The 21,296-nt window shown below is 40.3% G+C and overlaps 2 protein-coding genes across 2 annotated transcripts in view; one reads left to right on the forward strand and one right to left on the reverse strand.

Annotated features, from left to right (window-relative positions):
• The window catches only part of LOC136428544 (DNA-directed RNA polymerase, mitochondrial-like), a 27,219-nt gene continuing 5,923 nt past the window's right edge, over positions 1-21,296 (forward strand). Inside the window, exons 1-23 of the mRNA XM_066418145.1 lie at positions 1-243; positions 1,548-1,628; positions 2,065-2,106; positions 2,231-2,670; positions 3,360-3,467; positions 3,927-4,027; positions 4,886-4,940; positions 5,183-5,251; positions 5,669-5,788; positions 6,113-6,259; positions 12,935-13,028; positions 13,881-13,954; positions 15,131-15,250; positions 15,366-15,488; positions 15,902-15,940; positions 16,314-16,390; positions 17,022-17,088; positions 17,669-17,804; positions 18,381-18,514; positions 19,133-19,242; positions 19,735-19,849; positions 20,220-20,304; positions 20,814-20,925. Coding sequence (XP_066274242.1) covers positions 111-243; positions 1,548-1,628; positions 2,065-2,106; positions 2,231-2,670; positions 3,360-3,467; positions 3,927-4,027; positions 4,886-4,940; positions 5,183-5,251; positions 5,669-5,788; positions 6,113-6,259; positions 12,935-13,028; positions 13,881-13,954; positions 15,131-15,250; positions 15,366-15,488; positions 15,902-15,940; positions 16,314-16,390; positions 17,022-17,088; positions 17,669-17,804; positions 18,381-18,514; positions 19,133-19,242; positions 19,735-19,849; positions 20,220-20,304; positions 20,814-20,925 — 2,582 coding nt within the window. The 5' untranslated portion in view covers positions 1-110. The remainder of the gene's footprint in view (positions 244-1,547; positions 1,629-2,064; positions 2,107-2,230; positions 2,671-3,359; positions 3,468-3,926; positions 4,028-4,885; positions 4,941-5,182; positions 5,252-5,668; positions 5,789-6,112; positions 6,260-12,934; positions 13,029-13,880; positions 13,955-15,130; positions 15,251-15,365; positions 15,489-15,901; positions 15,941-16,313; positions 16,391-17,021; positions 17,089-17,668; positions 17,805-18,380; positions 18,515-19,132; positions 19,243-19,734; positions 19,850-20,219; positions 20,305-20,813; positions 20,926-21,296) is intronic.
• Positions 6,811-11,587, reverse strand: LOC136428545 (toll-like receptor 3). Its single transcript, XM_066418146.1, has 2 exons — positions 11,325-11,587; positions 6,811-10,560 (listed from the first exon to the last, which is right to left on the reverse strand). The coding sequence occupies exon 2, from the start codon at positions 10,498-10,500 to the stop codon at positions 7,945-7,947; it is 2,556 nt and encodes an 851-aa protein (XP_066274243.1). The 5' UTR covers positions 10,501-10,560; positions 11,325-11,587; the 3' UTR covers positions 6,811-7,944.

The following is a 21,296-nucleotide window of genomic DNA, read 5'->3' on the forward strand; positions in this document are numbered from 1 at the left end:
TTGGTTTATTCCAACATGGCGGCGTAGTGGTAGAACTTTGCGTAGGTCACGTTGTTTTGGTTACATAACTCGGTGTTGTGGATTAATATCGTACTCAACAACAACCAGACATGACGCTGATCCTTCGCCTGACGTCCGTGCGAAGTTTCCGGGCGACGATACCGACGCTGGGCCCCTCTGTTGGCCTGGGATCGGTGTGGTTTGGAGGTTGCCCAACGTGCAACAAACTCAGGACCGCTGCACGTGAGTGTGTCATCTGGCGTTTTTCTCGACTCTGTATAGTATTCAAATATTCACAACTCTTAATAGTATATACCACTAGTTTGTATATATTCGTGTAGATATAATCAAAAAGGAAAACGCATATACTAGTAATGTTTACGATTGAGGTGTTTGGATGATCCATAAATTTGGGACACCGCGCCCCACGTGGAAAAAATATACTAGAATAAGCTAGTTCGGAGTTGTTACTACGCATGTGCTGTGTCAAAGGTAAAGGCCCCCGAGACGTGAACAAAGCCAGTCGGGGCGTTGTTATGCAAATCTAGACAGTTGTTATGAAAATCTAGACAATGTCCAGGCGAGCACTGTATACGAGACGGGGGCCTTCACCTTTGACACTGCACATGCGTAGTAGCAACTCCGAACTAGCTTATATAATCAATTTGATTATTTTTGCTTCATGATTAACGTTATATCCCATTGAAGTCTCACTGTAGGAAAGTATTGGGAACATAAATAAATTGATGCTGACTCTCGAAATCTACAATCATGATATTGTATAATGGCATGATTAGAATTTATAGAGTGTTATATGACATAACATAACCATGCATATTTGAATATTTTGGATAATTTTGTGAAAATTTTGATATTTTTGAATATTGATAATTGGGAGCCAAAATATAGGCAAACTATTTTGAGTTACTGTAATTCGTAGGGAAATTGTATGACGTTCGTAATTTATTACTAATGGACTTCCAGAATTTCGCATAATGCGAAACCTAATGAATTTAGCCTTAAATTAAAACGTTTGCAAGTGCCATCCCCCCCACCCCCACATGCTTAGGCCCTTGTATTTGCTGACAAGTGACATCATAGTTTATAATGTTATGTATTCCGTATGATCATGATCATGACAGTTTTTGATTTGACCTTTTGATTTCCTGTACCTTTATAAAGCTTGGCAGTTACTGTAAATGTTAAAATTTTAGTGGTGTTTTTAAGTCTGTAGCTTTCAACGCAATTTCGTCACACCACAAACATCTGCTCTGCCCGCAACTGTGTAACTATGTTACGGTCAGTAAATGCAAAGATTCAGCGAACACTAGATTTTTAACTTATGGTTCTTCAAAATCATGTTCCACACACTTGAATGAATGTACATCATATCATGTATAGTGTTATTTACTAAGAGGCTCAGGTACTAAAAAAAGTTCTCCATTAGCTCAGCTAATCTGGACCAGGTAATACCATGTAAATGTATGTACTATGTAGAGATTATACTTGTAAGTGTTTTTTTCCTGTTTGATATTATACTGCTGTAGGATACCAGAATACTGTTGGCTTCCGGACGTATGCAAATGTGGCCGCACAGAAGAAGGACCCTCGTGTTGAGTTGTACACAGGTAAGGACATTTAAAAGCTGTTGTTTGTTTGTTTGCATTGCTGGATTGCATACCAAGTGAACTGCCTCATGGCATAACTCACCAGGTTTGTACCTCCGAGGGACGTCCCTAACCAAAGTTAGGGACCAAAACCAAAGCAAAGCAACTGAGTCAAGTGAGGAAATAAATGTAACTGTTACACCTTGCCACCTTGTTTACCATCTTTGTAACAAATCTTATGTGTTGTGTCCTGTGCCATACCTGTAGCTCTGGAGGAAGATGTACTCATATAACACAGAAAGTAAAAATTGATATGGCAATACATAGCTATAGCTACTACTAGTATGGAAAGCAAGTTGAGCACAACTGTCATAAATGTATGACTGTAAAATAATGTGAATTTTATAGTTAAAACATATAAGTATAAACCTTGATTCTGTCTGTGTTTGTCTTCCAGTGTTGTCATCTAGAGCCCAACAGCTAAGCAAGCCAGAAAAAGGTAGGTACACAAGCAATACAAACAAGACACAAGCTACAAGTCCAAATATCACCATAAGAAATGAAGATAAGGTGTAGTTTTTTTTATGTACAGAATGATTATGATTATCTTTTCCATCTTATAGGGGAAGGGGTCAGACAGAGACAGAAGAAACAAGAGATACTGAAAAAGAGGAAAGTGTCTAGCCATGTTAGACTAGAACCTGTAATGTCCAGCCTTCACTCAGCACAACAGACACATGCACAGCGAAGTCTCTCCAGCAAATCCAACATTAACGTGTATACAACCAACGAAGTGGAAAATAAACAAACATCACAGAGAAACGGTAGCACGCCACAATGGCAGACATCACACAAGAAACCTTTTAGAAGTACACCCAGAGTTGCAGAATCAATAGTAGAGGAGGAGCTGGATGTTATTGAGGAGGCAGAGGAAGAAGATGCTCATGAGAAAATTGCAAGAAGACAGGAAGAGATAGAGAAGATGAAGAACATGGAGAGGAGGCAGAATGAGGAGCAAGCTTATATCTTGTCATTTATGGAAGCCTGTGTGTCTATAGGAGAGGTAAGGGGCTCATTTGGGTAGTGTGAATAGATAATAGATGAATACATTGAGAATACATGTACAACATTGTGTGTTCAGTATCACCCGAGGTACCAGCCCAACCATGGGTTGTAGTGCCCGAAGGCCAGGTGGCGATCCGACTTAAGGGAGAGCTGAGATCAATGGAGATGGGGAATACAGTATTGTATCCTTTTTATGTCGTACCCACTAATTTCAGTGCGAAATGCCCCTGAAGTTAAGAAAATTCAGTGTCTCGAAGCAAAAATATCATTAGAACGTTGATTCCAATGTCTGAATCCCATGTTCAAATTTTCAACAGCGGTGCACTTGAAGAGCATTCAAATTATTCTATGGAAGCCCATGGGATACAAGTAATAACTCGTGGGATACCGTGAAATACAAATGTACAGACCAGTCTGGAACACCTGTGTTGAATTTTATCAATGTCCAGGTGTATGACATTAAATGTATTACAGGTACATTGTGTATAGCAGGCTGGAATGTACCCCTGGCTAAAACAGACCCGGGCATATCCTGGCAAGGGGTATATTCCAGCTTGCTACACCAATAGGGCTTTGCTGTTTTTCCATTGATCATTAAGGGATGTTTCTCATATGATGTTGAAAAAAATAGGGCTGTTTTTCAAGTCTTGAAAATTTGAATTTTTTTCATGTATTTCTGTTGGACAGGTGGACAGAGCCACTAGAACCCTGCATCACTTGAAAAGTCAGAAAAAGAGAAGGAAACACTTAAATGCTGATATCTACAATGTTGTGATGAAGGGATGGGCCAAACAGGTATGGAATTTTCTTCCGTCTCTCTCTCTCTCTCTCTCTCTCTCTCTCTCTCTCTCTCTCTCTCTCTCCCCCCCTCCCTCTCTCTTCCTTCCTTCCTCCCTCTCCTTTTTTCCCTTTCCTCTTTCTCTCTCTCTCTCTGTCCTCCCAGGATTACTGTTTCTAAATTCTAGTTATAACATTATGTTATGATGAACAGTATTACAACTATAAATTTAACTTTGTAGTGGTGTAATGTTCATGTTTTATGCGTCAAGCTCTTCACTGCAGACTTAAAACCACCATGAAAATGTTTGTTCTGTCTTCTGCCTGCCTACTACCTTTTTTCAATCGAGAACTACATTTGTACAACCACAGTAAATGCTCGATTTTCTCCCTACCGCCAAATTAAATCACTGCAAACTTAAAAGGCATTTGCAGTATCTTCTTTTTGCTCAATTTGATAAATATGTTTTCTTGTAGGCCAATATGGACAAGATTCGCCACTTGTTCTACATGATGACCAAAGATGGTCTCCACCCTAACCTGCAGTCCTATGCAGCAGCACTCGAGTGTATGGGCAGGTACAAAACCTTTAAAGATAGAAGTCCGTAGGACTTTGTACTTATATGTAACATCAGGGACACAGGGCTCAAAATACTGTGTGCATAGGCATTTTTGTGCAACCAAAATTAGAACTGTTCACCTAATTGAAAGCTGGTGTGTTATGCCAAAGGGTGGTTATATGCCAAAGGATGGTTATGTTGACTATAATGAATACAGATACGTACAGATCATAAAGAATTTTTGACTGTGGGTTCACCAATACACCTGTAGATATTTGTGTAGGATAATGTACGTAAAGGTACTTTAAAATTGTACACTATTATACATGCAGTATGTTAGCATTTAAGTATCAGAAAAAATATAAACCCTTGTTGTATTAGTTGCTCAAAATGTTAAAATAGAATTTGGGTCCATGAGCTCAGGATCTCAAAATCAAATCAAAGATGGTGCTGATTTCGATGTCTTTTTATTTTACAATGAATAGATTCTCACCCTTGCTGTTTTAGTGACAGGAATAAGTAACTAACATTAGTCTAGGACTAGGATATTGGATATTCTTTTTACACAACCAGTAAACCTCACCTGCTGACATTTCGGTGTCTGTCAGACACCTTCTTCAGAGCTTTTGACTGGAGTACTGCTAAGTAGCCGGAGAAGGTGGTGCTTTTGTTGAACTGTAAAAAGAATCTTCAATATCCTATGTTCTAATCTGATGAAATTATTTTTGGAAGTCTAAGACTGGTAGGAGGAGATTCTCATAGAGGCCTAGTAAATTAGAAATGTAGCACAATCATCAAAGTTGGTGAAAGTCACAAGCAGTAGGAGAGTGTGCATTTTCTGAGAAGTCTGATTTCATTTTTTTCTGTTTCCATCAGAGCTGGATTGACAGGTGGAGTGCCCATCAGATGTGTAAAACAGATGTATAAGGAGGTGAGTAGCAGCTTCTACAGGTCCACATCAAATCTGTTAAACAAATCTAGACTGTCCATTTTGCCACTTAAAATCAGTGCAGTTGTATATAAAGATTGGTCTTAACCTTTAGCACAATGAATTAGTCATTTAGCTGCCAATTATCTAGTGATTACCTGGTCAGGCAGTAGGGAGAAGGTTAAGTGAATTATTATGGTATTTAAAAAAGAAATCATAACTATGAATGTTTTGTTTCACAATAGGGCTTCAATTTGGAGGACATTTTCAGGGATTGCACCTTCCAAGTGGATGAACAGGAGTACATATTAAAGGTTAACTGTCTTTTATTATGATAGTTTATTTCACTATAGGAAGAACTGTAGTTATATTTTTGTACCTTTGCCAAGGAGGTTTGAATGTGTTGTTTTTGGTTCCATTTGTGGGTTTGTGCACAGCCATAACTAGAGAATCTGTGGATGAATCCGTGCAATATTTTGCATATGAGTGGGTATCTGCAAAATGATGGACTAGGTCAATGATGCCCCCCCCCCCCCCCCTAGCAGCTTTCTATGGTACTTCAGCAGAACTGCTGGTTCTTGTATATCATATGCACTGGCATATTATGTTCATCCCTTTTCAGTTTTTGGGTGGCAAATGTTTTTTTTAACGGCGTGTATTACGACTGGCTATGTAAACAAAGAAATAGACAAACACTGTTTGCTTAATGAGTACATATATTAATAATCTAGGCAATACAAGATGGTTGTGGGATGGCTGACTTCACACCACCACTGCTTCCTCCGCCCCAGAGATGTACGACAGATCTCGTATCATCTATCTACGCAGACGAAAGCAGCGACAACCACAGGGTAAGCCTGTGTACTTGCCAAGCTGATGTCTGCATACTAAAATCTGTCCTTCTTGAGTGTTTATAAAAATTAAAAGGTAAGGTACATGTAAAGTAGTCTTATTGCCTTTTTAAGGCCATAGGGGCAGTGGGTTGTTATCCACTGTGTCCAGGGCACATAATTGGAAGGCGGAGCCCAACCCTTTCCTTTCATCGCCGACAGGAAGCCCCCTCTGCCAGAACATATAGTAACTACACTCTACAGTGCATAAATGCACAGTCACACAGGCCAAAACATACTGTACTCCCTATGGGTTGACATAGAAATGTTTGTTTTGCTTTGTAGGATGAGTCCTTGCAAGTCCAGCCCTTGTTTACAGAAGATGAGGTTATACAGCGATGTAACACCCAGCTGGAGATGGAGACCCAACACTGGCTTAAAGTGGAATCTGTGGAGGGGCAGCGGCAATCAAGTCAGGAGGTCCTGAAGCTGGTGGGTTCATTTGTTTGTTCGTTCATTCAGACCCTTGCAGTGCCTAGTGGTACATAGGGCAGCAAGTTTCCTTGCTGTTTCAGTAACAGGGAATATTCTTACAGGGAGGGGTTGCTAGCCCTTCCACTTTAACATCCTGGAGGCACCTCCTCGAACACAGGACCGCCATTTATGTCTCTTCCCAAAGACGGGTCCAGACCCAACCCAGATTGAACCAGGATATCCCAGTTACCAACTAATTGGAACCAGGAGCACAACTGTAAGGCTGCTACCAGTTAAGCTACAGGGACATCACAAGTTAGTAGATATGGGAGCAAACTTTAGATTAGGGCTGGATACTTAAACATATTAAGGTATGAGGTTTAGGTATAGGTCCAGGCCTGTGCCTGTATCTGATTCTAAAGTGAACAATTCGACAAAGTTACCTGACAGAAACAATTTTATTTGGACTTTTGACATAACATGCAAAGGACCTACATTTCTTTGTACACTCAGATGACAATCTCGAATCAAAGATGGCACTAGTTGCAATGTCCATACAATATTTTAGTCTTTTTATGTTTAGCCATACCTAGTATGGCTCAACATATTGTTTTTGTTCACGTTCTTCTTCTTCTTCTTCTTCTTCTTCTCCTCCTGCCAAGTCTTCAAATGGAATCTACTCCGTCATTTTTGGGCCAAACGACCTGAAATTTGGCATGTAGGTAAAGATGGCAAATACCCTTAGGTGCTTTTTCATTTCTTTCGAAACAGGCCTTAAAAACATTTTTATGGAGTTTTTTTGGGGCATTTTTAGACAATTTTTATATTTTGGGCTCCTGTGCCCTGGTATTGCTAGCAAGTGACCTGAAATTCGGTACAAGGGTGCCTTGAACATGTCCCTACAGGATTTCAATCACAATTCTGGTGTACATCACTTCAGAATGCTTCATTTTGGGGACTTTTGGACCCATTTTCAGACCAAAAACAGGTCAAAAGTGGTATCCACGTTCCATGTTCTATTTGCTGCTGGCCAAGGAATCCATGTTCTATCTAAGGATCCCCGCGTTCCATTTGTTACTGGCCAAAGAACACTGTTCTATATAGGTCACCTGAGGTCATATTGCAGGAACACACGCAAGCCTTTGCAGTAAGAAGCTCTTGGGGTCTCGCAGAACTTGTAGAGAGAGTTTTTGTACGGGTGATTTTGGAACAGTCCATTTATGCATCAGGAGGGAGATTGGCAAAGTATAATGCTCTCGCAAATGTTGCCTTTCTACATGCAGTTAATATTTCGATTTGCCCAGGTGTTATTTTGGGACAGCCCACTTCTTGCATGGGGAGGAGTATGGCTAAACATGCTGTATTTGCTCAGGGGCAAATGACGGCCTTTCTAGTTTAAGTGCTAAATTTGTATCCTATAATGCTGTGGTAAGAATTGCATGTTTTAAGTCATAAAGTAGGTACTACTACAATGTGTAGACTTGCCATTATGTATATTGGCTATACACTACTCAGCATCATGCAGGCATATACTAGTACCATGTTAGAATTGTATAATTTGGACATACAGGTGGTTAAACGTGCAATGTTCACAAAACCAGGACGACAATTAAGGAACAATTTTAATGTATTTAAAAATACATCTTAATGATTCTTAATAGCTATTACAATGTTGCATAATATTTAATGTGTTTGATATCATATCAGTCCATTTCATCCTCCACAACAATTGCCCCATATCTGGTGCACCTCTGTGGTCTGTTGTTTGTGTTCAGTGCATTACGTAACCTCTGCCAGAACAGTGGCTGGGTATTTGGATTCTCCGACCACTCTAGGTATGTGTTTCCACACATGAAGCGACGCAGGCGGGCATAGCGGGTGAGACAGTAGTCGGGAATGTCTTCCATGACTATTAAGATCAGTGAGTCGTCTTTTTCTTCAAACAGACCAAGTTGTGCAAGATAGAACTCCTGTTTACACCATCCACTATTGAGAAAGTTCTTAGTGATGAGGCAGACTGTCTTTCTGCTGGATTCAATGCTATCTATGATGTTTTCAATGATGGGTGCTCCAGCTGGGAAGTCTCTCTCATGAATACACAGTTTGAATTTTGGCTCCCCTTCCTCCTCAAGGTTTTTTATAAGACGGTCTCGTACCCATTTCTTTGTGTCTCTGCTACAGTAGGAAATAAAGGCATCATACTTCTTTCCTCCATTTAAAATTTTGCGTGGTCTTCGTATCTTTGCTCGTAGAAGGTGCCACGTGTACTCGATGTAGAAATGGAAATGGTTTCTGAAGAGAAGGGCTACTATCATATAAAGAGCAATGGAGGTTGTTGTTGCTATCATTGTAACATGTGAAACATGTTCCCAGTTCACTCTGCACACCTGTGTGTCAAAGTTCAGGATTGATTTCTTGTTGAGTTTCAGAGGGTAGGAGCAGAGGACGTCACGGGTAAGGTTACCAACATCAGCTTTAGTGTTGTTGAGCCAGTCCCTGAGCCATGCCATCTCGCACGTACAGTACAGCGGATTTCCAGCAATGTACAGTTTTTTCAAGGACGACAGAAATGGGTCAAACACTGTCTTGTTGATGACTTTTATGGAGTTGTTTCTTAGATCCAAATTGGACAGCCTTGCAGAACTTTGGAAAAGGTTCTCTGGTAGAATGTTGATCTTGTTGTAACTCAGGTAGAGATTGTTTAGGTGTGTTAAGTTTTTGAAGGCGTCTTTGTGGATTTCCCGAAAACCGTTTCTAGAGAGAAAAATTGTGTTCAAATTCGTCAGACCTTCAAGAAACAAGACAGTGGTTCCTGGTTCCCAAAGTCTGTACAAGTTGTTGTTATTCAATGACAGTTCCTTCAGTGACGTTAAGTTCGTAAAAGCTCCTTTTTCAATGTAGTCCATATTGTTATGACTCAAGTCTAGCCAGGTCAACTGATTCAGGTATTGAAATGGGGTTGGCTCTGCTTCAATGCGTCGAAACTTGTGCTGCACTCTGTTCATTAATAGGTTCTTCAGGGTTGGTACATATTTGAAAGAATCTCCTGTCAAAAGTATGTTCTGGTTATCACTTAGGAACAAATCCTGAAGGTTTGGAAGTCCTTCAAACTCCTCGCCATAGATTTTTTGATCCATATTGTTATGTGATAGGTCCAAAGTAGTGAGAGTGGTACAATGTTGGAAGCTGTGTTTGGATATTTTTTGGATGTTGTTCTGTCTGAGGTTTAGATGGGTTAGTTTTCCCCCTGTAAAACCTTCAAACATGGAAGATTTGATCACCTTTGGTGCACTTGTGTTATTTTTCATGTTCAGGGTTTCAAGGCTCTGAAGGCCATAGAAGGCCTGTGAACCAATATAAAATATTTTGTTATTCTGTAGCTGAAGTGTTTTTAAGGAAGCTAATGTAGCAAAGACATTGTCAGCAAGTGCTGTGAGTACATTGTTTGAAAGGTCCAGTGTCTGAATGGAAGAACTGCCCAGTGGCTGCAGGGTTGTCCAGTTCAGTGTTCTTAGATCAATCCATTGTGCAGAGAGGGAGGTGACTTCCGTTTGCCCAAGAGCAGTGCAGAGGTTGTGAAGCAACGTCTCTCCCTTTATCCCTTTATCCACGATAAGTTGCCCGATCTTCCTCAGTGGCTGGAAGGCATCTTCTGTGATCGTCTCCAGATTATTCTCTGACAGGTTCAAGATGTGGAAAGTCCTGTTGACCATTGTTGCAAAGCTTGTACCATCCAGAGATGTCAGTGAGTTATGGGCAAGGTACAAGCTTGCCAGTTTGGTTGTATGGGTGAAGGTGTGGCTTGGTATAGCCTCAAAGTAATTGTAGGAAAGGTCCAATGTGGTTAAGTTTGTAAGAATGTCAAACACACCAGGGAACAGTTTGGAGACCCTCAGCTGATTGCGGTCCAGGTTTAGTTGGGTGAGATGTTGAAGGCCACTGAAAGCTCCTCCATACACAACAGAAATACTGTTGTAACCAAGCTCAAGTGTTTCTAGGTTAGGTAGCCCTACGAAGGAGGAGTTGACCAGACGTGTGAGCATGTTGTGGGACAGGATCAGGACGTGGGTTGATGGTGGTAGACCGTGTGGTATCTGCTGCAGGTGCAGGTGGCTGCAGTCTTCAGTGGCGTGACCCACCTTACTGCAGTTCTCTAAGATGGCTGGTACCGTTGCCCTCTTCCCTTCTGACATCATGGTGACAGAAAGGAGCAGGATAGACAGCAGAGGCACCAGGGAAGACACTCTCATCATCATCATCAATGTTGTATGTTCAATAGGGTCCTCAGTGTTCACCTTCTAAAAACTGATTTGCAATGGCTGTGGACAAAGAAAAATATCGCAATACACACATTAAATTAGCTCTGTCTAGGCAGGAGAACAAAATGAACTCTCTTGAAGTTATAGTAATTAATGAAGCTTTAAGGCATTAGAATATTGTAGTTACTTTGTCGAGAGCAACAGGCTATAGTTTCACATGGTCAGGTTTTGTTTCTTGTGGTAACTTTCAGTTATGACTGATACCATTATGGTGTATTGCACTGTATATAATAACAACATTAGCAATAGCATGCAGCCTGGTTTTTCAAATTCCTAACCCCTCTCTTAATCGCTACCATGTGTTATTACCACCCCACCATGTAGTAAAGGAACACTTTTGACCTTCTGTTGTTCACCCCTGGCTGACTTGTAAGTTAAACTGGAGATGAATCTAACGCCACAGTAATGGATATGGAAATGTAAATACTGGCTTTTAGATTATCCTCTGTCATGAAATACATTCCCAATGTCTTTCATGGCTCTACATTTGTTAATGACTGACTGAAACATCTGTACAATGTTCATAGCAAAGGATTGTAGGTTTAGATTTAACATTGGAAATGATCCAAGTCTTGTCTGGAATTAACAGTCTGTGAATATTTGACAATGCTCTACAGAATCTAATAGTATACTCAACTTATGTTTTTGACCCTCTTCATGCACTAAATGCATGGAAATACTGTGCTTACCAAATCAGATCAAGATCATAAATGTAAGTTACTACTGACATTTAATTAAGATAATCAAAGTTGGTTGATGCTTACCAGGTCTTGCAGCAATCTTGCGATATCCAGGCCCATCTGAGAAGTACACCTACATGTACGTTGTTGGCCTGCAGTGCTAGTGACAATTTCCCCTACATTTCCCCCGCTATATCTCCTTGATTAAGTGTGTGGGCCGGGGATTTTCTGAGTCAGTTTCTAACCACAATGAGTTATTTTCTACACGCCACCATACTTGCATTCACCCTGGAGATTTGGTTTCTATTACATCATCTTGGGCTGTTCCACTGAAGATGGAGGGAGGTCAGCCTGAATGTACCAGTTATGACTAGGCATTTGATTCTTAGCTGGAGACAATAATCAAGGATAAGAAAATTGTATAAAAAAATTAGATTTGTTGATTGATTCATAATGTATGGTGAGAAATATCGATCAAGCTTATTTGCCTCCATTGTGTTATGTTGGTACGACCCGGATTTCAATGTTGGTACAACACGGCTCAGAAAGCTTTCACATGCAAATAAGGTCTCATTCCTTTGTTGAGCGTGTATGCTCCCAAAGAATCCGGCCTAAAAAATAACTGGACATAAAAGGCGTGTGTTTAGGTGGATCATAAATTGCCTTTCATCGGCCCCACCTGATATAAAAAGAACTTGAGATGTAAGCTTGTTTATTACTATCAGGATTAGGTAGGAAATGTAAATTTGGCCCCATTTTATTTTTATATTAACCAAATTTTGATTTCATTCCAAAAGAAAATATAGTTCAGGTACAAGCTAATTTATAAAGGGTCCGGACCAGTTAGACTGGTCAGTTAGTGGAGGTTGATCCCCACTGTTACAATATACAATCCCAGAACAGAAGACATGAGTCAGTGTATGTTTCTTCCTCAAGATGGCAAAGTGAGCATAACGGGCTGTCTACACACTTCCTAATATACAAAAGCCTATTAGTAGGCAAAATTTTATGAATGAGTTTATATTGAAAAATATAACCTAGCCTCCATGACTAGAAGTTGGGTCAATGGTACATCTTAATATTGAGTTAAAAACTTGTTTCCAGGGGATTAGAACTCTACTTGTCAAAGAGGTACAGCCATGATAATTGCACGTTGTGTGGGACATCTGTTGATGTGAAGAAAAATCTATACATATCTCTATTAATCTTTGTCTGATTAAGCCAAGTACTATTGTATTGTTCAGGTCTACAAACAGAAACTGGGGGGCTACCATTCAAATTAGACTTCCATTTTCTTGGAATAGCAGCTACCAACTGTATATAATGCAGGTGATCACAAACTGGGCCATAGTTGGCACAAGATTCTATATATATATAAGGACATTATAGAACTATTTGCATCCAATTTATCATTGATAAACACAATACCCCTATTTGCATTTAAACAACACAGGTTTCCACCAATTACTAGTAGTATATTACCATTCATAACTAACAGTTGTTGTCAACTTATTAAATGCTCAGGCAGAGACACAAATCTTTTAATTTTGTCAGGGACAGCACTGGTACATTGACATTTGGCTTTTTGGATCTGTACCTGGAAGAATTTTACAGTATCATTCTGGTAGCCATACAATCTGGCCATTTTCAGGGACTTCTTTTGAGGTGTCATTGTCATGTTTGTTTTACAACAGCGAGAGCTTCTTCAGACCCACAAGACGATGTGGGAGACTGGTTTGCTGCAGGCTTTCAGAACACTCAAGAAACAGATGGACAGACAAAGTAAAGGTAAGACTCTATCTTCCTTTTAGTGTATTTGCTCTGGATCTGTAGAGTGGGGGCATGCCCCGATGTGCAATGGTCAAAACATTACAGCCTGCTTTGACCCTATACATGTCAGTGATTGACGATTTCTCAGCAGATGGATATGTGTGGTCACGTAGAAGAGATCTCCAACCCAACGTCCCCCAGTATAATGCACCCCTGTTTATCTAAACTGTGTATAACTTGGGGGTGCAGCACTAGAGATATCTCAAACCCACTCTTTTTCAAAGTGGTGGATTTTATGTCACCCGGCGGATAAATGTTAATGGAGGTTGAATGACAGACGTTCTATTATCGGGTTCTATACCATTCAGCAGAAAAGCGATCAGAGAAGCAAAATTACTGTGTAGACATAGGATTGGATGGTTACCGGGCTATGTGACGAAGGCCAGAAAAATGCCAAAAACTTTGTGTGATCCCAGTGTTGATGGTACAAAAATGTACATGTTCATATAGAATATAACACGGGGTATTCCGTATTACCCGAGGTACCAGCCCGACCACGGGTCGGATCGCACATTTTAATGCGGAATGCGCCAGAAGTTGAGGGAGTTTTGTGTCCTCGAACACAAAACTGCAACAACATTTATTCTAATCTCCGAATCCAGTATTCGAATTTCCGTTGGCGGTGCAACCGGCACGCTCGAAATGCATTCAAAATATTCTATGGAAGCCTGTGTGATAACACTCCCGACCCCTATGTGATCCGGATAGTTATCACACGGTCCGGAACACCCGTATCAGGCCAAGGCATGACATAATGTAGATTATCGTAGTCCAACAACTTCTCATCACTGTAAACATTTTGTTTTCCAGCGAAAGGCCAGCTGAACATCTATCCCTTCCTGTGTGTGCTGGAGGACCAGGAATATGTGGACATGATGGTGCAGGTACGTTTCTTTCGTTTTGTAGTTCTTCCGGAAAAAATAGTAAATGCTAGATCTTCAGCTGACTGTCCCACTCTGCGTTTAGGCCATGTTGATTCGATTATATGGATGACATCATCTGGAAACTCCAATACTGATGCGAGCGTGCGAATAAAAAAACGTTTACCAAAAAAAGGAAAGTTGCCTTCATTATGAAATCTATGTGGTCAGGAAGGTTGAACAAGTTACTAAACACAGAGAGAAAGGTATACCAAATAATGGATTCTTCAATTTTGGTCTTTCACATCTTCTTCTTTGAGTTTGGCATTCTACACATTAGTATCCGTTTTCCAAGTTATCATTTTACAATTTACAGCATACATTTGCTCATTTTGTAGCTGCTTTGCACAATTCTAACTCACTCACTCATGACCCATGACCTCAGTGATCGTAGGGGTGCAATGCCAGCCGCAATGATCCGTGCCCATCCTGTTCTGTCCTGGGCCTCTCTGATCAGTTGTGTAGCGCTCAGGCCAGTCCATGGTAGATAACTTTTTTTTTCTAATTGGAAACGAACGAAAATTGATGCGTGCGAATGTCATCCATATAATCATATCAGCATGGTCGTAGATGAATTTGAGGTTGGGATGGGTGGAGAGAGGCCAATTTTGGAAATTCCAACACTTTGAAATACTATTTTATAATTTTCCAGAGGTAACCTTTTGTTGCATAAAGTGGGCCCACCCGAAGCATATGAAACAAGTGAATGAAATTTTAAGCTTAAAGTGTATTTTCATATGACGAAGTTCAGCTTTTTATCCATGAAATGTTTGGGCTGTCCCCACGAACAAATTTCCATCCTCGGATGGAGGGACGGGTCCTCGAGACAACCCTGATTAATACCGTAAAAGGGGAAATGTTTGCAGGGATTTAATTTCGCGGTAGGGAGAATATAGTGTTGTTATAAGTTTGCGGTTGAAACTGCCGTGCAGGGTTTTACTGTACAGGGGGAAATGTTTGCAATGGTTTTAAAGAAGAGGTCACTGCGAAAAACGTGGGACTAAAACCACAGCAAAATTTTCCCCTTTTAGTGTACTAGTGCGACTTTTGTGCAGTAATGTTGTGTTCCTCTAAAAGGTAGCACTAAAATGGGATATGCAACATTTTTTATTATTTTTGTTTGTTTAACTCCCATGTTAGGCAATCTGCCTCGTAGCGGTGACTGGTGACCCCTTGTTGATCATAGCGCGTGACCTCGGGATGAAGATCCAACAGAAGTACCGCATCAAGCAGAAACTACAGAGTGGTAGTGTTGAAAAGGTAGGTGTGGTTCAATTCCTGTGTTACCTGGCTTATTGTTACCATTGTTAACCATTGTTACCATGGCCGTGATTTATGTTTTCGATTTGTTAGAATTGTTTTATCTCACCTGTAGATTGGACAGATCTACCAGGACTATTGTAGCTTCATGGTGAACAACAACCAGGGTGGGAAACCTGGTCAGGCCAGAGAGCTGTGGTGTCAACTGGAGGGGGAACAAGGGGTCGGACCTGTTGTGGTATGTTTCTTTCACTCTTTTCATCCATCCACCCACTCTTCCATCCATCCATTTAATCATCAATCCATCCATCCATCCACCCTTCCATTCATTCATTCATTCATCCATTCAATCATCAATCCATTCATTCATTCATTCATTCTTCCATTCAACTTTATACATGTCTACCTATATCATTGATGTGACTCAGACAAACTAAGAACTGTTTAACAGTTTGATGTATGGAATGAATAATGATATTTATCAATAAGTTGTCCTGCCAAGTGCAACTATACATGTAATGTTTCTCACAGTAAGCTTTAGACAAGTGCTGATGGCTGTTTGAGTTATGAATATGATTACATCAGATATAGACACTAGGCATTACAACACGTCAGCACTAGTAGAGTTGATTGCTTTCTTTCTTTTTTAAGGGTGACGAGGGTGCTTGGCCCATCAATCTGATCATCAACGTAAGTATACCTGTCAGCAATATCAAGAGGAATCTATCTATTCTGGCTTTTAGCAAGGATTTAAAGACGGCATCCAAAAATTGGGGGAGGGGTACCAATCGGCAAAAGAGTTCCCCAATTGGCTCTGTGGATATACAAATACCTGGTAGCCTAGATCAGTTTATATGCTGTTCTAGTTTCTGGTATGAGGAAAAAAAACAGTGGGCAGTGTGTTTGGGGGAAGATGTGTACATGTGTATGTAGTTACCAGGGAAACAGGGCCTTTGGGTATCCCCTGCAAAATGTGAATGTCTAATTTTTTTTTTTTTTTTGAAAATTCCCCTTTTTTTTCTCCAAAGTACTGAATTGGCAATGTTTTTTTTCTTACTTCCAGTTGGGAAGTCTGTTGGTAGATGCGATGGTTAGGGAGGTGAAGATCGACAACAACCTCTTCAGAAAGACCAGCGAACAGTAAGAAGTCCTTCTTATACAAGTTCCTCAAGTAGTCTGGAAAAAACTTCTGTAAATGCATTAAAGTTCGCATGTTTTTTACTTCGCGGTAGTGTTCGCAGTGGTTTTAAGGTCGCATTTAAAACGATCCCTTTTGGTTATCTTAATCAATGAAAATTGTCACGTTTTTTGGCAACCACTCTTGGGGGTATCATTTTCACATGTACAAAATGTATCCTGGATTTATCCATTTTGTTCTAAACTCTGTGAAATATGCTAGATGCTCAAAGACTACCATTGGATTGGATGGTGGTATAGCCTCTACCATAGGGCTGTCTCCAGGACCTGTCCCTCCATCCTGGGACGGAAATTCGGTTGTTGGGACTGATTAAAAATTTACCCCGTCCGTCCCAAAAATCTGAACTGCATGACATGAAATTGATGAAAATACATTTTCGTAAGGTTGAAATAACAGACTTAATAATGAAAATCAACAACATGGGCTCTCAAAAATGTAAAGCTGCAGTCAGCCCTGTTCTACCACAATCATGCTGTAACAGTATTACTAACAATTTGTGCTTTGTACATTCTTCTATGTATTATGAAAATTGTTCTTTTTATGTATAATTATGTATTTTCCCTGTGACCGTAGGAAGCTGATACCTGCCCTGTACCACATGTACACCTATAGGAACATCAAACAAGTGGGCATTATCAAGGTGGGAAATTCTTATCAAGATGTGCTTCTTACTGCAACATCTTGACTGTCACCAAGAAGGTTATGTTTTAGGTGCTCTTTGTTTGTGCATTTGTAGAAGCTGTAAATGGATCTGTATGATATTTAGTATGTGGTTAGGTGTCGGGAAAACAAAGGACAAGCTGGACTATGGACCACTTAGCAGCTTTCTATGGTACTGTGGCATAAGTTCCATTTTTCATGTCTTCTGTTCTGGACACACTATGGTCAGGATTTTAAATGGTAGATAGCTCTACCAAAATGAGGATGGGACTAGATGAGGTGAGGTGAGATAGCTCTTGGGCTTGGGGATACATGGTGTAGGTTTTGGCCCCCTAGAAGCTTTCTTTGAATTACAGGTGTTTCCCAACCTTGTATTTACTAAATACATTTTGCTGACTTTCCACTATATTTTTTCGTGTATCATTGTTCTTGTGCACCCAAAACTTTTGCTGTGCACCTAGATTTTTAGGTTTGGTGCACCTGTTCACCCATTCCCAGAAATGTATTTCAAGCCCTTTTATTTGGTAAGTTAATGTTGTTCCTCCTATGTTTGTGTCTAGCCCCACCCCATGCTGGTACAGTTAGTGGAGGGTGCCCAGGACACCAACCTCGTGTTTGACAGCAGTCTCCTCCCCATGCTCATGCCTCCTGTGCCTTGGTCCTCCATCAAGAAGGGCGGCTTTCTACTATCCCCAAGTAAGTCCTCAGTCCACTCCTTTTCAAGATAATGAATTGTTTAAGCCAACTTTCAATTTGATGTTGATCGCTGAGCGACCGTACAGTGACCAAAATTGGTTTTGCCTGACCCTTATATTTGGTATGATATAAGGTATGATTTAAAACACAACATCTATGAAATTCGTTAAGCAATCTACCACAATCTTTGGTTACAGTGCAGTCGTACCATGGAAATGTGGTGTTAACAAACAAACAATAGACTGTGGCTCGACACATCAATGAAGTTCCTCCAAATTATTGGCTTGTTTGTACTGCAGCCTTCAACAAGTCAGGATGACCAATTAGATTGGACAAGTCAGTAACCAACTAAAAGTGCTAGGAATGCCGTTTTTTTAAGATGTTCATTGACAAGTTTGAAAACTTGTTTGAATGTGTATGACAACTGTTACAGGATATAAAGAATTTGCAACATACACCTACTGAAACTGTATGAACTGTTTTCCCTGAATTACATTCAGAGTTGCAAATGTAATTTTCTTATTATAAGTTTATGAATTCAGTTGTTCATGGTAGTATACCCTATTGTTACCACAGCCAAGTTGATGAGATCCAATGACGCTACGTTGCAACATGAACTACTGCTGGAGAAAGTTGGGACATCGGAATTATATCCCATCCTGGACTCACTCAACCAATTGGGAGCCTGTGCCTGGAAAATCAACCAACCAGTGAGCAGCATCAACTTAATTCAATTATTTCCTTGTTTGACAGGTGTAAAAAAAACTAGTCCTGTGCCTCTCTGCATTGTAAACTTAAAAATTGTAAAGAAAATGGACCTAAATGTCAGAATATTTCAATGATATTTTGATTTTTCTTATGATAATTATTATGTTTACTGGGTATGTTCTGCATTTATATCTATGCCTAGCGATCCAGTTCAGTGGTGACCAATCAGTCACAGCTGCCAAGTGTTCTTGCTTTTTTAAGAGGTAGCGATGGGCACGGGTCTTAAAGGATTGAAGGCCTGTGCACTAATGTCTAGGACCACACTGTCCGGTTGCGCATTCCAGGTGCTGATTGATGCATGTGTGAATGTCCTGCCTGTTGTGTGAGTTCTGGAGACAGGTTCGGTGAGAGCGTGTCTTGGCATAGCATTGCTGGAGTGTGTTGTACGTCTGGGTGTGAACAGCTGAGGTAGCAACTTCTTCGGGTCTGGTGGGAACTGGTTGGTGTGCATCTTGTAGAGTAAGGCTGTAGCGGCCACCTGACGTCTATGGTGCTGCTTGCAAAAGCATCAAGCTTTGCCTCAGTTGAGGATGACTGCTTTACCTTTACCTTTACCTTAGATCTTGGACTTGGTTATTCGAGTGTTCAACAACAAGGGCAGTAAGGAGCTAGATATTCCCCAACCAGTCTCCGAGGCCCCGACCTTCCCCAAACTGGGAACAGAGATACTGTAAGTTGCTCTTTATACATGTACTTCCTTACTTCTTTTGTTTGCAGCATAATGCTTTTTAAACTGAATATAGCAGTTTGCTGTGAAACAGGCATTGGGCTTGTGAAAAACATACTTTTGAGAAGCAAACAGTGCATAATCATAGTGATGACATACAGTTGAAAAATGTTATTATGTTTGCTTTGTTTACTTCTCGAAAGACCACTTTTCACAAGCTGTGGTGCAAGGTTCTGAACTGGTTGCTGTGCTCACTGTGAAGTTCATAGGAATCTATTTTCTTTAAATTTGATTAGCCCGAGCCACGAATCAAAAACTGGAAGTATGATTTGTAAGATTCCATGTTCAATAGAATTAGAAGGGTATAGACTTTATATTTTGCATACAAGTTTATGTTCATTGAAGGATACACAATTTTATTGTGGTAGAATGTAATCAGGGAATGCATTTTGGTGTTGTTGGTGTCACTTAAATTTAAGCACATTTTCCCCTCAGGACCAATGGAGATAAACAAGCAATGAGGAAACAGATGGCTCAAGTGCGGAAGTTACGCAGCGAGATGCACAGCCTGAGAATGGACATGCTCTACAAGCTTTCCATTGCTAACCGGGTAATTCTCACTTGTGATTTTTTTTGTCAAAGTCATGGTTAGACCATTGGTTTTTAGAACAGTGCCGATGATACTGAACTGGAAAATCGACATGAAAACAGAGCCTAATATTATGATAAGAGGTAAGTCTGAATCTTGATGTACACAGTTTCTGTGAGAGAATATCTAATAGTCAGATAAATTTTTTCCCAGCCTTATGTTTTCATCTTGCACTTTTAATTTGAATGTCTGGGAGCTAAGGAATTAAATTCACTTGGCATCCAACTTCTTGTGGGTAGAATTGCTTTCAATTGTGCATATAGAAGTTAACATAAACAAATAACTATAAACACAATTATGAAATTATGATCATTCTTGTTGTTGTCTTCAGTTCCGCCATGAGATTTTCTACTTTCCCCACAACATGGATTTCCGGGGCAGAGTTTATCCATGTCCTCCTCACTTTAATCACCTAGGTGAGTCATTCACACTGTGTACTCTTAAGGTAAAACAACTTGTGGTGTAGTTCTGAACCATCTTCTTGACACTTGATGGCATAGTCCTGTAATGCTACGGTCACAATTGGAAAAAGGGGCCCTGCCGAGACGTTTACTGGCTGTTTTTTTTTCACTTTCGGGTGTTACCCGTGGGACGCCCTGCGACTACCGGGCTATTTTTGGGCACGGCTGGGCTCTGGGATTTTTTTTACTTGGAGTTAAAATCAACCTGGGGCCCGGTAACAACACTGTAAGCTATATTGTGAGAGCACCAAGAGGTACCCTCCAGTATCCGGCAATTCACTGGGATCTTCGCAACTGTGTCCGTAGCATTAGTTAGCATCCCCTTCCTATGGAAATATACCCTGCTACTGAAACAGCAAGTAAACTTGCTGCCCTACATGCCACACTAGCTATGCACTACAAGGTGAACAACAATTACTATAAATGACGTACTACATGTTATATGATTTCTTGTGGCTCCATAGGTAGTGATGTTGCCAGGAGCATCTTGGTGTTTGCTGAAGGACATCCTTTAGGAGAAAAGGGACTAGATTGGCTCAAGATCCATCTGGTCAATCTTACGGGCTTCAAGAAAAAGTAAGCTTGTTCCTACAAACTATGTTATCAGTCACTAAGAAAATACTGTAACTAGTTCTTAGAATTCATTTTGGGGAATGGGTGCACTGGTGCACGTTGCCTAAAGATATTGTGCACAGAAAACATTTTGGGTGCACAACATAGGATAAAGTAGAATGACAGCAAAATGTAATAAATATTACTGGCTCCCTTCAGAACTAAATGAACTGAAATTCTTAAACTTTGTTCAGAATTTTTAACAAGTAAGAGATGTACAACAAAGATTTTATTGTTCCATATATTTTTATCTTATTTTAAATTTCAAGAATATGCTGTACACTAAATGATGTACAAATGGAGATAATAGTACTAGTTTATTCACAATCATAACA

The sequence above is a fragment of the Branchiostoma lanceolatum genome, chromosome 2 (genome assembly GCF_035083965.1).
Source record: "Branchiostoma lanceolatum isolate klBraLanc5 chromosome 2, klBraLanc5.hap2, whole genome shotgun sequence".
Lineage (NCBI taxonomy): Eukaryota > Metazoa > Chordata > Leptocardii > Amphioxiformes > Branchiostomatidae > Branchiostoma > Branchiostoma lanceolatum.

Bases quoted from the DNA above. Each gene is read 5' to 3' on its own strand.
- LOC136428545 (XM_066418146.1), bottom strand. From the start codon at position 10,500: ATGATGATGATGAGAGTGTCTTCCCTGGTGCCTCTGCTGTCTATCCTG.